The 16,700-nt window shown below is 41.5% G+C and overlaps 1 protein-coding gene across 2 annotated transcripts in view; it reads left to right on the plus strand.

Moving 5' to 3' along the window:
• Positions 1–16,003, plus strand: part of FNDC1 (fibronectin type III domain containing 1) — a 42,858-nt gene extending 26,855 nt beyond the window's left edge. For both annotated transcript variants that reach the window (XM_026845849.1, XM_026845850.1), the window contains 6 exons: positions 1,233–1,341; positions 8,859–8,938; positions 10,860–10,889; positions 13,111–13,272; positions 14,308–14,430; positions 15,807–16,003. In XM_026845849.1, the coding sequence (XP_026701650.1) occupies positions 1,233–1,341; positions 8,859–8,938; positions 10,860–10,889; positions 13,111–13,272; positions 14,308–14,430; positions 15,807–15,922 (620 nt within the window). In that variant the 3' untranslated portion in view covers positions 15,923–16,003. The remainder of the gene's footprint in view (positions 1–1,232; positions 1,342–8,858; positions 8,939–10,859; positions 10,890–13,110; positions 13,273–14,307; positions 14,431–15,806) is intronic.
• The last annotated feature ends 697 nt before the right edge of the window (positions 16,004–16,700 follow it).

The raw sequence follows: 16,700 nt of genomic DNA on the forward strand, positions 1-16,700 counted from the left end.
GAAGTGAGCTACTTTCTGAGGAGTGAGAAAGGTCCCTTGTCCCTCAGTGCCAGACCAACCAGCCCATGTTGGTCCAGATATCAAGATTTTGGCACTCATTTTGTGCCAGTGATTCTGAAGGCACCACTTCTTGCCTGGATGATAGCTGTGATAGTGCTTTGCTCAGCTGAGCACTTCTGCCCCCAGGTAGTGCCCTCAGCAAAACTGCAGGCACCTCCCAAGCCTGTCTTTGGAATATCCTTCACACTCGGCTTCTGTCCACTCTGAGCAAAGGTGATGGCATATCTGGAGCCGGTTGGAATCCTGCCTCCCAGTGAGCGTGGCTATAGGAGCCTGTAAAGAGCCTTCTGGCTTGGCAGTCTTCTAGTCCTCTTTTTTTTGTAGGAAAAGAATGTATCAGGGTCGATTACCTTGTTTTACTGAAATTTTGCTCAAATATCTGTCTAATAAGTGAGGTCCAGAAATTGGGAGTGTGTTAAACAAATGTATTAAATTAGATCTCCTTTAATGTCTTTAGACCTTTTGAGAGCCAACTGACTTCAAGAATGAATCTCAAAAGTTGCTGGAAAAACATGAGTACATAACCAAAATATTTTAGAAAGTAATCAACCCCTGTTTGTCAGTGGACCCAAAAGATCTGGAGTAAACACTGGAAAGCGCCACTGCTTTGGTGCTAACGTCCAGTTTTTGAGGAGCCTCGCCCAGCTCTGTGGCTGACAGCCATGGCAGAGGGGTGGGAGCTGGTGGAGACGAAGCAGCAATAACGGCATAGTTGGGAAGGGAGAAGGTGGCACTTGAACAGGCTGTGTGGTGTCTCCCACAGCATTTCATTCTTCAAGGCTGTTGATCTAGTTGCTTACCAAGCTCAGTCTGCATAACTTCTTTTTTTTTTTTTCCCTCAGAAAAACCCCTGGCATTTCTAACTGTATTAGTTTCTGCACAGTCAGTGTATCACTTAAAACAGTGAATGGGTTGCTGCTGTCATCTTTTGCCTTCATTGTGTTTTAAATCAGAATTTGCACCTGAGTGCCATCCTTTCATATAATGCTCCATCATTATTAGCTAATGACAGGAAATTCTTGTAGACTGAGATTTTTCAGGAGAGTTAGGAATCAAATAATTTTTATATTCAAAGATGCTTCTACTCCTTTTGACCTATAAAATCTACCATGACACCTAGGGATTAAAATTTATTCAGAATCCTCACAACTATTTGTCTTTCCCATTTACAGGATACCTGGTTTACAGTGCATCCTATGATGACTTTTTAAAGAATAAGTGGTCAACCAGAACTGCAGGGACTACTCATTTGCCAATTGAGAACCTGAAGCCCAACACACGGTAGGGAATTTGATCTGCTCTTTTTCAGTTCTGTTAGGGAAGTAAAGCAAACTTTGAGAATTGTTAATTGTTGTTCTTGGCCTCAGTATAAATGCTTACATCTGATCTAGATTTTACTCATTCTGTTTGACAGCAAATTCTTTTTCTAAACTGCACACAACTACTTACATGTTATTTTTACCATATTGACCCTGGAGCAGATGACCCTGTATGTGCATAAGTGTTTGTGATATTAAACCACATATCAATAACAGAGAAAATCTTAATTTAAAAACATATTTTATAGTCTTATGCATAACTGAATCAAATTTTAGGGGGAAGAGTATAGCCTTGGTGTGATGTGAGTGGCCATTCCCACATAATGGTGTGGCCAAGGCTTGATACCCAGCTGGTGAGGAGAGGTGCCACTCCCTGGGCTGTTTTTGCTGTCTGTTCACATGAATTGTGCTGGAAGAGAAGACTTGGAGTCATATAATGAGGCTGGGACAGTTGCTTAGAAGTCAGTTTGGCATGAACTTTAAGTCTTTATCTTGCAAAAAGTGTCACTGAAATGGCAGAACAAGAATGCATGCTTTGCATGATATTGGAGTAATTCATGGCAGTTAGGTGGGAAGTAAATGGCCACAGAGGGACTTCTTTTTACAGATGCTTGGTGTCTCTCATACTTTTCTCTCAAATTCTGAGTCTGAAATAGTTTGGTGCTGTCTTAGGTGAAGTGATTGCTCTTCATTTGCTGATGACTAGATGACTACAGTCTCTTAGACACTGGTAGCAGGTGTTGCTCACATATTTGGTAACATGGGAGATGCACTGGGATTGTGAGCTAGAACTAGCATACCTCACCTGATGATGAGCTGCAGATCAGAGCATCCACTCCTAGGACAGCCACATAGGGTTTGTGCCAGGGCAACATAGGAGAGAAATTATGTCACCTAAAGTATATTTTTTTTCCAAGACTATTTATAGACAAAGGGGGGGTTCTACAGGTTAAAAGAAGTTGACTGAGAACCTCAGTCTAGAAAACAGAGAAATGCTTGAGCATGACCTTCATCTAAAATCTTAACAGATTAAATAATAAAATAAATTATGAAAAGTCAATGCAGTGTAGCATTTGGGTCTCAAATATGACCAGGCTTATTTTTTCTGACCACATCACAGTGCTTCACCACACAGCTCTGACTTTAGCATAGACTTACTTGTGCCTTGCCCCTGCAGCTGCTCCTGCTGGCCCTGAAACATCCAAGCACCAAGAAATCACAGTGTGTGTTAAGAGGGGGGTACTACTCCCCTGTCTCCTGCCCCGACAGTTCCCTCCAACCACAGACTTCTGAGGTCATGGCATCACTTTGAGAGACTCAGCACCAGAGCAACTTTAGCAGCAGTTCCTTAGGCAGGTGTACCAGGGACACGTCCCTGGAAAAACTTTGTGCCACCTTATCTTCTCCTTTTCTGTCTACAGTGCTGTCAGTCCTATACTTCATGAGGCTTTTTCTTACATATCCAAGAGATAAAAAAAAGGCAACCTATTCTGAAGATTAATAATCTAGATCTCAGTGCAAGCCCTTTAGAGTGGTTCATGGTGCATTAAAGCAATATTATTTGCACAGTAGAGAGCTGCAATTGTATGCTCTGCCTCTGCTAGTGCCCTTGTAATAAAATATCAGTTACAAATGTATGGAAAGTGGTATGGGGCACTGCTTATCTGTGGATTTCACCTGTTATAACAAGATGGAAGAGGTCTGAGATCTCCTAAAGTCTGTTCCTAGGTAGCAAGGGAAGCAGGTGCAGACCACCCTGCCTTTGTACATCCTTGTCCTTGTGACTTGAGGATACCCTTTCCCTAAACCTCTCTTCTCCTGCCACTAGTCCCAGTTCTTGCCTCCACATCCCAGACTCCTGTACATCCCCAGCCCTTTTCCCCTTCACTGGTTTTCACTCCTCCACTCTGACCCTGTCCCCACACAGGCCAGGGAGGTGTGCCTGTATGCCCTAGCTTCCCCTGGCCAGGCTCCTGTCTCTTGCCTCTCTGCCATTTCCACCTTCCAGCCACAGCTCCTCACCTCTTCACTGTCTTTCAGTCAAGTCTCCCTTTCCTGCTGCCCCAGGGACAGTGCTGAAGGGCAGCGATAGCTCTCCGCTTCTTGTGCTCACCATCTCAAGGGCTCCAGGTCACCAGAAAGAGCAGTTGCAGTGAAAGTGCCCAGGAGCCCTGCAGCCACTGTCCCAGCCTTGCTCAGTGCGGAGGAATTGGTGGGATTTGAGCTGCCAACCTGTGATACATCTGCTGAGATGTACATTAACTCCAGGCTTCAGAGGGTCATAATTTGACTGTATTTGAATGGAGTTTTGTAGGAACAGCAAAGTTATAGGTTTATGCATTTCCATGAACCTAGCAACTCCCATGTCAAATATTAAGGTTCTGTTTCAAAGTAGGGAGGTTCAAGCAAGTGCTGTTTGTTTTAAGCATATTATTTCCCCAGCATCTTACTGGAGAATGGTATCATCCATTGGCCCCTGTTGTATGCTCTGTGGAGGCAATAAAGGCTTCATGTGGGGTCTGTGGTGGAGAAGGAGAATTCTTTCCAATAAAGAAATTGTGTGTATCAGCCAATCTCATTTACATTCTCTAAATCCACAGACTGAATTGATTGCATAATTTTTGTCTTAAAAATAACTCCCTAACCACTGGGAAAAGACCCCATGCCTAACTAAGAAAATAGGGCATGAAATCTGAAGTTAGTCTAAAAATTTTGTGTTTGCATTGTTAGTGCCTTTTGTGAGAAATCTCTGATTAAGTCAGATTTACTGTATACAGATGCTGTTGAATGCTGGGCATCCCATGAGGGGCTATTGGTGGTGCAATCTTGTGGTATGAACAGCATATCAAAACGGGTTGGCATCTTGGCAGGAGTCAGTCCCAGAGAAGATTTGAAGATGTCAACATATCCTGGAAAACATCTGCCTGGTATTTAGGTTTTACAAACGAAACGGAAGTCTATGTTTAACCCATGTCATAAGTTTTCTTCTGAGACCTGGTCTAAATTCCATTTGAGAAGTGGAAGCTTTTCCATTAGCAAAACTCTGGTCATCTTCAGTGGGCACAGGAGCTGCTTTTATGTGACATGCAAATGTAAACACTAAAACTACTTTAAACCTTATTAAGTCTTAAAAATGGGAGTCTTGACAACATCCCTTCCCTAACCTCAATTCTCAGCTGTCACAGAAAACTGATGCAAAGGGCATCCGTGCTATCACTAAATCCAGTCTCCTGCAGTCACAAACATTATAATCCTCATCATAAACATTTCAGTCTCCTTCTTGAGCACAGTTAGGCTTTTTCCTGCCTTTTTGCAGGAAAGCTGTTTCAGCGCCTGATGGGAGTGACTAGGTAGTCTCATAATTTAAAACGCCATCCTTTACCACCTTATCTCCATGTCTCATCAAAACTGCTTCCCTGTCCACTTGGTTTTTGTTCCCTGGAGGGAATAAAATTTTGATCCCACAGTGCCTGCTACCAATTCCAGTGCTTGCACAGAGCATTTCATAGGAGGCTCTCAAACATTTACTCAGGGCTCACAACCACAAACAGAGCCTGGATCTTCTGGCTCTGGGGGGAGATGCACCATAAATTTCTGTTTCCTATCTGTATCTCCATTAAAGCAAAGTTGCAGTATGTCCAACAAGCAGCATCAGCTACTGTGTATCACCAGAGCAGCACAAAAGAGGTAAGATGTCAATGAAACCCTTGTCCTGTGCAGGTGGTTGACCTGTGTGGCACATACCTACCCCACACCAGCTCCTCTTCCAGGTCTGCTCTAGTGTATTTTATAGTATTTGTTGTAAATATTGATGATGTGATGATGATGTTGTAAATATAGATGTAGTGCTATACTATTTTTGATGGAGGGAGATACTTTGCACTAGCCTGTGAATCTTCAGGCAGCTGATTTACAGGTTTTTCTTCTGGAGGGATGGTGCAGTTGTAGGAGGAGGGTTTCAGCCCCTGCTACCCTCTCCACCTGCTCATGGGAGGAAACCTGCCTGTCCTTCTCGACCCCGTTCAAGTATCTTTTCCCCTTATCCACAGATTCTGCTGGGCAGGGGGGTCTGTTGGCTTGTCCCCTCTCCTTCCTGGGCAGTGCGTGTCTCTCCCTCCTGAACAACGGGTCGGGCATGCCGGTTCCCCTCCCACAGGCAGCAGCCGCATGCTCTGTGTGTCCCCTATGTGCATCCAGCCTGGCTCTCACCCAGTGCTGATGGAGGTCCAGCAGCCTCCATCCCACCATCTCTGCAGCTGGCGTGTGGTCACAGTGCAATAGCTTCTGCCCTGCCACCTGCAGCACGTGTGCATGGATGGTACCACTCTGAGTCCCATGGCTGGATGGCATCCTGCCATCTCAGCCTGCCGAAATGGTGTGGAGTTGGGGCTCCGTGCAGGCATGCCTTTGGAGAGGCTGGAAAAAGGATTTTACAGCTAACCATTTTTTCTAAAAACAGCTGCTTCCCTAATTAGCATGCTGAGTGATTATCTCACTTTGTGGCTGTGAGTGCCAGCTATTTAATTCCAACAGAAGGGAGATACCTTGAATTAAGTCATAAAATCATTTTGCTCTAAGTGACAGGTATGGTGATACGATTAGTCATATAGTCTAAATGAATAAAAATACTACATACTCATTGCCCTATTAGTTTACTCTGTCATTTCTTGACATGTGAAATGGCATATAAAATCTCAAAGGAGGTTTATTCTTAGGAGGAAAAACTTTTTTCTTGTCTGTATTGAAAATGAACAAAGAACGGTATTGCGTCTGTTGCAGCTGTGATTCTTCTGTGCCTGTTGGTAACAGTTCATTGCAATTCTTTCTAAGCAAAGTGTAATCAAAGCACAATCAACTTAAATATTACAATTTTTGTTCATGTATTTATGTGATGAAGAACAGTTGAATTATACTGATTTGAGATTTCCTGGCAAATCTATCAGCTGAAGGATTCTGAGTAATGAAAATGTCAGATGCCTGGACCTAGGAAGGCTTTGGCAATTTCTTTTTTATTTGTCATGTCTGAGAAAGAAATATATCCTGACTGTATTATTTTACTGACATTCTTAATACAGCAATCATAGCATCATCTATGTTTAAATCACAGGTCAGCAAGTCATGAGACCTGGCTCTCTTTCTGGCACAACTAGAGGGTTCTTGTGTAATATAAAGGCCTAGAAACTAATTTTCTGATTTATCAAAGAAAAATGTACTCATAACTGTTCTTTTTCCAGACAGTCAGGCAGGCAACTTAAACAATCATGTGTCCCAGACAGGCTTCTATGTGCATAACAGGACACCTTAATGTAACATTGTCCTGTTGCATAACTAAGCAGTTCTTGCATTATGCATTAGATACAAAACTGCATATTTTTCCCCACTTAAATAGGTGTAAAAGGTTCTTGGGCTGCTCTCACCTCTTTCAGATGTGGATCATCACACGTATCTCATGGGAATGTTTTGAAGCTAGTGTTAATACATACATATTAAGAGCATTGAAAGGCTTGCTCAGAAGGTGCTGCTGTGTTGTGAAGGTGGTATCAAATTATACCTCTTTGGAAGCATTCAGAAGTCAGGCATCAACACAGATATTTTCACTTTGAAGCATTACAGAAAAGATACAAGCTGGAAAACATTTTTCTCCTGCTCTTCTGAAGTAGTTACACTAAGCACTGGGTGAAGTCAGTACAGCTTGGTGCTGTGTTGTGGCCATTTTGAGAGCCAGCGTGAGGAATCATTGCCCCGTGTTTCATCCCTGTGGTCAGCCTTGTGCTGCTGACCCCTGCCTCGATCCGGGTGGAGAAGGTGAGAGTGGGTGAAGGAGGTGTGGATGGGTACAGGTGTCCCCTAAGAGCCTTGGCAACTATGGGGACTAAAGCAGTGCTCAGGCTGCCGTGCTCTTTGGGTGGTCAGAAGTAGAAGAGTACACAGGAGGCTTTTTGCCTCCCCTCTCCTCTTTCTTTAGCCATGCTAAACACTCAGAAGCTACAGTTAAGAAATCAAGGTCAATATTTAAAACTACAGGCAAATATTTCTGCCAGCAAGAGGATTGTGCTAGGCACAAGTAAAAAACACAGCCTTGCTAAATTTTGCTATTTAACATGGCTTGTTTTTGCAACAGTGTGTGCGTCTTTTAAAAGAAGAAAACCATGAATCATTTGTGAGCATCATATAGTCATTAATTACAGGCAGAACTGGCTGCAGAAAGCAGGAGTGGATCCAGTTTCTAGTGTCTGCTGTGGGACACAGCAGGGACAGGCGGCATGTCCTGTCTCAGCCCAGTGTGAGCCATGCAAGTGGGGCAGTGCTGGCAGGTTTCTGTGCAGGATGGGGAAGGCTTTCCCACCAAGAGCAACCTGTTGTTTATAATGGTGCAGGCTCACTTTCACCACCTGAGGAGCGTCAGGCCTGCCACTGGGATGGGGCATTGCCAGGGGAGGTAATCCAGTACTTCATGGGAAGCATTCCTGCAAGTAACCACTTGTCCTGTCAAGTGGGTCACATATGGAGCTTTTGGGGATGTCTGCTCTTGGATGAGAGGCTAAATCAAGATTCAAACGCTATGTGTGTATTACAGAGACACACTCTTTTTTTTTTTTTTTTTTTTTTTTAATTAATTTCTGTACAAGAATGAAATTGAGCAAGCCGGCAAGAAAGGAAAACCTAAACTCATGCACTTTAAAAATGCTGTGCTGGAAATTTTTACAGTAGTCTTGCATTCTAATTGGTTTCTGCTGTACCAGATAGAAAGATAAAAGGAAAAGAAGAAAACATTAATCTGGGGAAAAAAATGTCAGGGTAGGCATCAACTAAAAATCATTGTATTTGGAAATTAACTAAAAATGTGCTTACGGATATTCTTCTCTAAGGAGGAGGATAATTTTGCTTCTACTGAGCAAAGAATGGAGTTCTAGTGGCAAGTCATGTGCTTTGAGTTAAGCGTGTGATTTAAATACTTTAGGGGAATCAATAAGGCAACATGTGAAGCTTTCTCATATCATTCAAGTATTGTGATCTTAATGCTGCTAGAGTTTTTACAGAAAGGTCAAAAGCTTAGCTTCCAATCTCATATAAATCTGATCCAGTTTTAGTTTGCAGTTTACACGACTGCTTTCATAGGAGTTCATCTCATTTAAAACTGTTGCTGAGATCAGAATTTAATTTCCTTGCAACTTTTTTTTTTTGTCTGTTGGTATTAGTTGTTTCATATAAAGTGGATGTAGTTGTGTGTAGTTTTTGGAAGAGGGATGATTAAATGATCCAAAAATATACACGGGAGCAATTGCAGAAATGAGAAATTCATCTGTAACAGCCAGCTCTTACCCTGGCTCAGTATCCAACTCCATTTAATGCAAAGGACACCTGAACTCAGTGGAATTCTGCTGGTTTGATTCTCACCGGTTTTTAGTATTATTTATAATTTAGCCATTGAAGTGGAATCAATGTTTTAATCTTATTTTCCTTCTCTTTTTGTTTCAGTTATTATTTTAAAGTCCAAGCAAAGAATCCTTTTGGTTATGGACCTGTTAGCTCTTCAGTCTCATTTATCACAGAATCTGGTATGCTTTGCTTTTTATATTAATCTCAAAACTGAATTCCTAATAACAGGTGTGGCAGGGCAATGACTGAAACCAGCACAGTAATGAAGATGATCCTGAACTTGCTGTTCTGAGATATTATTTTTTAGGTTAATTATTTGTTTTCAGTAAAGCTAGGAAAATAATATGCACTCCTAATGCCACTATGAAAATGTAAGTGACATTAAAGTGAGCTTCAGGGGAACAGGAAGTTGAATTTAAAATACAAAAGAGTACTAATGTTCAGCAATACAGAAGCAATGGGAAGTTTAATGTCTTTGATAGATCAACCAAACATTTAGTAAATTAGCCTCGTAATTGTGAACAGCTGAACAGTTGGAAGCAGCTGTCTCTGGAAAAATATAGGAAACAATTGTTCTGTCAGACAGGCAAAGTTCTCCGTTCTTTTTTTGACAAGGCATGCTGCTCTTTCACAGGGCTAATAGTGCGCTCAAGAGCAACACCCCCTTCTAAAAATAGTACATTAAATGAGCTATTTTTACCCATTTCTTCTTATTCTCCCATTGAGCCAGAGGCCAGTGACTCCACTGAATAATGAAGGACACATTTTTCAGTCTTGAGGGAAAGGTCTGTTGTCTTTTGCAGATTTTGCCCTTTTGATGACATGGGGTTTATTCAGTCTCTGCCTTTGCTCATTTGACATTAACCTGTACAGCTTGCTTCATAAGCTCCATTAAGAACACTGGAAGTAAGTCTTTGCAGAAGGGAGGCAAAAATGCAAGTAAATGGTCCTCCATAACGTATTCAGATTGTTTTTTAAAGGAGTAAGAAGCTCAAGTATAAATCCAAGCAAAATATATACATTGGAAAAATACGGCAGTATGCCCAGGTGGCCAGGAAAGCCAACAGCATCCTGGCTTGTGTGAGAAATAGCGTGGCCAGTAGGACTGGGAAAATGATCATCCCCCTGTACTGGGCACTGGTGAGGCTGCACCTTGATTCCTGTGTTCAGTTTTGGGCCCCTCACTGCAAAAAGGACATTGAATGACTCAAGCGTGTCCAGAGAAGGGCAACGAAGCTGGTGCAGGGTCTGGAGCACAGGTCATACGAGGAGTGGCTGAGGGAGCTGGAGGTGTTTAGTCTGGAGAAGAGGAGGCTGAGGGGGACCTTATCACTCCCTACAACTACTTGGAAGGAGGTTGTAGCGAAGTGGGTGTTGTTCTTTTCTCCCAAGTAACAAGCAGTAGGACAAGAGGAAATCACCTCAAGTTTTGCCAGGGGACGTTTAGATTGGATATTAGGAAAAATCTCTTCGCTGAAAATGTTATCAAGCATTAGAACAGGCTGCCTGGTGAAGTGATTGAGTTGCCATCCCTGGAGGTATCTAAAAGACATGTGAATGTTGTGCTTAGAGACATGGCTTAGTGGTGGACTTGGCAGTTAACATTTGGACTCAGTGATCTTAAAGGACTTTTCCAACCTAAATGATTCCATGATTCTGTGATTCTATGCTGTATCTTGCAGGGAGTTTTACTGATTATCTGGCTGCCAGTTTATGGTCCTAAATGCCTAGTTTTCTCATCCAAAATCAGCTGCCTTGTGAGCTTTAATAGGTTAAATCCACCAAATTTCAAATTTTATTTCCATCATCGTTCTTTCATTTGTTACATGGCCTAAGGTGGTTTTCTAGCTGGCAGTTGCTAAATCTAAATCAGAATAAATATACAATCCTGTGGGAAGTTTCATCAACTGAGGAAAACAGTGGAATAACAAACACTCATTAGCTCTGCAAACTGACGAGACATGTAAATCTCACATTCATAAAGGAGCTAAAGGCAGTTACCCTGCAACTGATATTGTATTGAGTGACACTGTATATTTTATCTTATAAAACAACGTTTAGAACAAAATATTAAATTTTGTGTTTGTTTCATTCTTCTAGACAATCCTCTCCTCATTGTCAGACCACCTGGTAAGTCTTATTTTGCCATTTCTTTCATGAAGTGCAGAAAGCCTGTGCAAAACAGTTACAATATAGGTTTTAGAAGCATGTTAACATGCAGTTTGTGTTACAGTTTTGAGCAGGATCAGGTAGTAAATTGTGCTAATTCGCAAAATATTTTCTGTCTTAGGACCCCTTATTCTGGTCTTTGAAAAGAAAATTTTTAAAGATATGTTAGAATAAGCACTTGATTTTGGTCCATCTTTTGCCTGGTACAAGAGCTAAAATATATTGCTTCTGTATCTGTGTCCTTCAGTTGCCTGAGCATAGCTTGAACTGTGGAATCAGGTTTTCCTCTCTCTAGCTGTTATGCTCATCTATACTGAACATCATGCCATTATAAAAACTAAAAAAATCAAGGATTTGTTCCTGATCTGAGTGATATGCCATGAAGTTGTTGAGCTTGCTTTGCATTTCTGAATTTGCAATAAGACAGTTCAGCCCCTGATCAGAAGATCCGATTTCCTGGTGATGGAACCAACCTTGTGGACATGTGCATTGGTAGGGTAACCCCAGGCAGCACGTGCTCTCAGAATAGATGCAAGAAAAATGACCTCATAGTTATTACACTCCATCAGCTTTCCTAGGCTGTTCAAATGGTTGGTTCTGGGGCTTTTTGACTGCATCGTTCATTAAAACAATGTCCAGCCTGTCCCTGCCTTCTATGTTTTATTATGCTTGTTAGCCTGTTTTTTCCATGTCCTCTCAGTTGTCTCTGATGATTCACAGATACTGCAGAGCACACTATTTCTCTGTCAGTCAGTGTGGGAGGCCTCTGAAAGCAGTGGCCTTCCCCTGTTCCCGGTCACCTTCAGGTTTTTTGCTGTCAGTTCTTTTGTGGGTCTGTTCATGGAAAAGAGGTGTTGGAAGATGATGGCTTGTAGTTTCTGCTTTGACTGGACAGAGAGAAAATATTTTTGTGTGGCTACATTAGTAGAGATGATAGACCAAAAAGAGGTGGTAGACCTCTGGGAACCTGTGGAAATGAAAAGCTTCTGAACATTCAACGCAGCTCTTACAGAACATGCTAAGTCTGTCCTTGAGGATTTCTGGAGTGGGCAAAAGTGGTGGACAAAAGCAGACTATTCACATCAATAAAACTGCATTCAAGGAATAGGTAGTTTATTGTTTTATTCTAAAGATAAAACTATGGCTAGAATCCTGCAATCCTTTCACCATGTGGCTAATTGCATAAAAACAGTTCAGTTACATTTGTGTCCATACCGGTGGAGTTTTGAGGACTGCTGATCAGCGATTGCTTCTCACATGCAAGTGTTTGTAGGATTTGATCTGTGTGCCTAGTGAGAGGCAGGAAGAATGACTAACAGAAAAAAATCAATCTAATTTGTAAACCACCGCAAAACAGCACAGTAAAAACAGGACTTTTTGCTGTAGCCAGAGAGAAAAATACCAATTATCACATTGGAAGCTTTTTGTGTAATTCTATATACATTACTACAATAGCAATTTAAAAATAAATTATATTGTCTTGATTAGTATAAAGCAAACATTTAGGTAAGCCAGTAGGAATATTTAGTGTTTTGCAGTACAGTTAAGCAGTCTCCTCTGCAGCAGTGCTCTGGACAGAGTTCCCAGGAAAGGTCTCGCTTGTCTGGTTTTGGAAACTCACCTGTTTTGATGTAATGTGAGAAAACAAAACAGAAAAGTATGTTTCTGATTTGTTCTTTTTAACCAAATAGCAAGAGACTTTACTTCACATCACAGGCTGTTAGTCACCACAGAATTCTTAACAGCCGTTCTTTAGCAAAAGGGACAAGTTTTGTACTTAGTGTTAAAATGCAAGTGACTGTATTTAGACAGTGTCACTGTCAGACCTAAGATCAGGCTCTGTTGAGAAAAAAAACCCTAAGTATCACAAGGTAGAGAAGATGTCTTACTAAAAACAGTGAGACAGTTCACTTAAAACTGTGGTTCAGTACATGAAATAATCTTTTAAAAATTATTTTAACAGTTATTATTGTCTACTGCCTAAAAGTTACTTAATCAAGTCCCTTCCTTTTGGCTGTTTTTTTTAGATTTGTTCTTGAAGTAGTATTTCTGGATATAGAAAAGTTGCGCATTAATCTGCTGCAGCATCTCTTGTAAAACATATTACTGGATGTTAACCTCAGCAAAACTCGGGCTGGAATGCTAAAGTCTGCCCCTAATGTTGATTTTTTTTTTCTTCAAGGTGGTGAACCTATCTGGATCCCATTCACTTTTAAATATGACCCCACCTATTCAGACTGCAGTGGAAAGCAGTATGTGAAACGAACTTGGTACCGCAAATTTGTAGGAGTCGTTCTTTGCAACTCCTTAAGGTACAAGATTTACCTCAGTGATGACCTGAAAGGTAGGCACCAAGATTAATTTCCTGACATATGATTCCTTGTCATCTCCATCTTCTCGCTTTCTTCACCTCATCTGTGATAGAATTGTGTGACGGCTATCTGGGAGTCCTGCTCTCGAGAAGGTCCAGTGTGGTAGCCAAGCTGCCCTGCTTTTACGTTACACTCATGCCCTGGGCATTAGCTTTCAAGCAGAGCTCTTTAGACAGAGGGCAGGAGGAAGTTTCCTTTGAAAAGCCTGTGTCTGTTTGTACCCTGAGAAAGCAATGTGCTTTGTACTGTGAAAACAAAGTGCTGCTCCCCACACATCTCCCTGGGAAATCCCATGCTTGCTCCATGGGTGGGTGAGCCCCAGCTGCACATGGTCGGACAGAGCAATACACCCTAGAGATCCCTGGGGCAGACTGAAGTGGGGAACAGTGAAGGAAGACTGGTATTACAGGGACTGGGTGAGCAGTACTTCTAAGAGTTAACAGTAGATCTTATATGGGTGTATTTGCTAAGAGATAATGAAGAACTTTCCATATATTTGATCTGAGGTACTGGGATTATCTCAGTGGCTTTTCAGATTATGCTAATATGTTATTCTTATTGCAGTGCATTGGTATAGTTTGAAGGCAGTGTTTGAATATGCAATAAGAAACAAACAGGGTGGCAGGACCCACCCCATCTGTTAGAAAAAGAGAGCTCCACAGTTTTTAGTTTTGATTTGAGACTACAATCAAACTACTGGTATTGACATATACAACATTTTTTACTTTCACATGATATATTGAAATGACTGGTCAGTTGAAATGGTGCAGTGTCCATGGACTTGTAAAATGGGAGTTATTCCTTAGTGAGCAGTTTATATCCATAATTTCTCCTTCCATACTGCGAGGTAGCATTCTCCCTCTTTCCAGCCACTGTTTGTTCATTGGTAATATCATGTTTGCCACTGTAATACTTCTGCTTTCTCCCACATCTATTTTCCTGGTGGTAAAGAGCATCCCAAACAAAAGTAATTCCAAGTCAAATAATCTGTCTGTATCACCCTTCAGACACCTTCTACAGCATTGGGGATAGCTGGGGAAGGGGCGAAGACCACTGCCAGTTTGTGGATTCACACCTGGATGGAAGAACGGGACCTCAGTCATATGTTGAAGCCCTGCCCACCATCCGAGGTATGGCAATGAGGGAGTGGGATGCTGGCCAGGTGCCTGTCATCCCATCCATACTATTAAGGGGTAGGGAGTGGAGCACAGAATGGAGCTCTTTGTCCACAGCTGCTGATATCTCCATGAGGACTTGTGGGTGCTGAGAGAGAGAGAAAGAAAGAGAGGGACATATAATGCAAGTAATTTACAGGAACAAAATGCAAAACCAGAAATATAAAAATTGTATAGGTCTATGAAACCCTTCTCTTATTTATAAGACCTGCATCATTGAATTGAGGTGCAAAAACTCTTCCACATGCCACAAAGGACCAGCTACATCTTTGCAAATGGTTTCTGACCAGTTCATTCAATGCAAAACACATAACAGTATGTCTAGTGACTTAAAGTTGGACTGCAGGACTTTTATTCTGGCCTGGTAGATATCTCCCTCCAAGTGGAAATTCTCACCTAGGAGTTCCTCTGAGTAAACTGCTCAGCTTGTATGGCCAAGAGGATGATAGCTTGCTTCACAAAATGAACCCAGTCACAAAAGTCAGCCAATCTTTTCAGTAAGTCTATTGATATAAATTATTCAGCTGGCTTTAATGGTTTCCATGTTAAATTCTTTGTTGATATTCTTTTCATGGTGATGTTACCAGGAAGAAGCTGAAATAGTCACTGATATTTATATATCACTGGGAAGTACTGTATTTCTCAGTTCAAAAGAGGGGTGATTAATCCAGATGTGTATTACTAGGTCTAGGAGACAGAGATAGAGAGCACACAGAAATTATATTGTTGGCACAAGACATGAGTGTTTCAGATGTTCCAGTGCACGAGCTATGCAGAGAAGAATGCTGCACCTCTCCTAATGCTTTAAGCAGTCACATTCTTTCTGCAGATGAAGAAAAAGGGGAAAAAAGGGCTTAACTCCATATTTACTGCATGAAATGATACCTTTTTGTTTTGTGAAAAGCTGATGTTTGTTGATAGTCTCTTGAGCCCTACGAGATAAGGCGATTTGATGGTATTTTTTGCTCCAGAGTCCTTCATATATTTAAACTGACTTACAGACTTCATAAGCACAGCTGAAATATAGCCACCTTTTGGAGTGAAATGCAGAAGCTGTTTGGCAGACCACAGCATTACACAATAGCTCAAGATATTTTGAACAGTAAAACCAATCAAAACTACAGGAAATATAAAGGACCAGGGTTAAATCATTGAAGAAAGATCTAGACCAAATACCAGGGCTAGCAAATACCCATTTGACAAAACTCCCTACCGGACAGCTTCTAAGTTTTCATTAGGGCTGTGGGATTGACTCTCGGTGCATCTGTTACTTTTGTTAAATTACTGTGCCTTTGTTTTGAAATGCAAACGGGTGTTTTTTCTTCTGACAGGGTATTACCGCCAGTACCGCCAGGAGCCTGTATCATTTGGACGCATTGGACACACAACACCCTACTACTATGTGGGCTGGTATGAGTGTGGTGTGCCCATCCCAGGGAAATGGTAGCAGTCTGCCTTCCTGTCTTAGGCAGACCATGCTTTTCAAATTATTTCTACCAGCGGACTGTGAGCAACTGATTCAGAAAAGAAAGAAGAAAAAAAAAAAAAAAAAAAAAAAAAAAAAGAAGACCAGCTGCTCAAAAAACCCTTGTGAAGCCAAACATGGTCTCCCCTTTACCAGCCTAAATCTGTGGTGCTGCTTGATTTCTGCTGGGAAGCAGGGACAGGATAGAAGTTTGGTGTCCTACCTTCCTCCTCTGGGTCTTTAAGACCCAGAGAGGCAGTTGCAATGTGTGCAACCTGTGAAAACTAGAACTGTTATTAGCTATGAAAATTTGGAAGTTTCTTATATCTTGCAGGAACGACCTAAGCATGCTGTGCTTGCTTAATGGGATGCTAAACTGTCCTTTGCTGCCCACCAGGGCTACCCTATGCGATTGTGCCGTGTAACTGGCCACCCACCAAAGGCAATATATTCTCCTGAAGACTTACCCTGTGGGTTCGTCCAGTGCTGGACTAATCACCAGGTCACAGTGTAAATTCACTTTGAGATATATGTATATCTATATCTATATAAATACAGTACTGCACATCTGCAGAAGTACTGCTTAGAGATGCTGAGATTTTCTTGTTCACTAGATAAATATGTTTGGATTTTTTATGTAAAAGGTGCTGTTAATTCTTTGAGATATTGCTATGCACAATATATTAACCAAGGAAAGAACTGTATTCTTCTTGTCAGTACTGTTGATCTAACATTTGAATTACTGATCAAAAACCTGTGT

This window comes from Athene cunicularia (genome assembly GCF_003259725.1).
Source record: "Athene cunicularia isolate RWA chromosome 3 unlocalized genomic scaffold, athCun1 chr3_part1, whole genome shotgun sequence".
Classification (NCBI taxonomy): domain Eukaryota; kingdom Metazoa; phylum Chordata; class Aves; order Strigiformes; family Strigidae; genus Athene; species Athene cunicularia.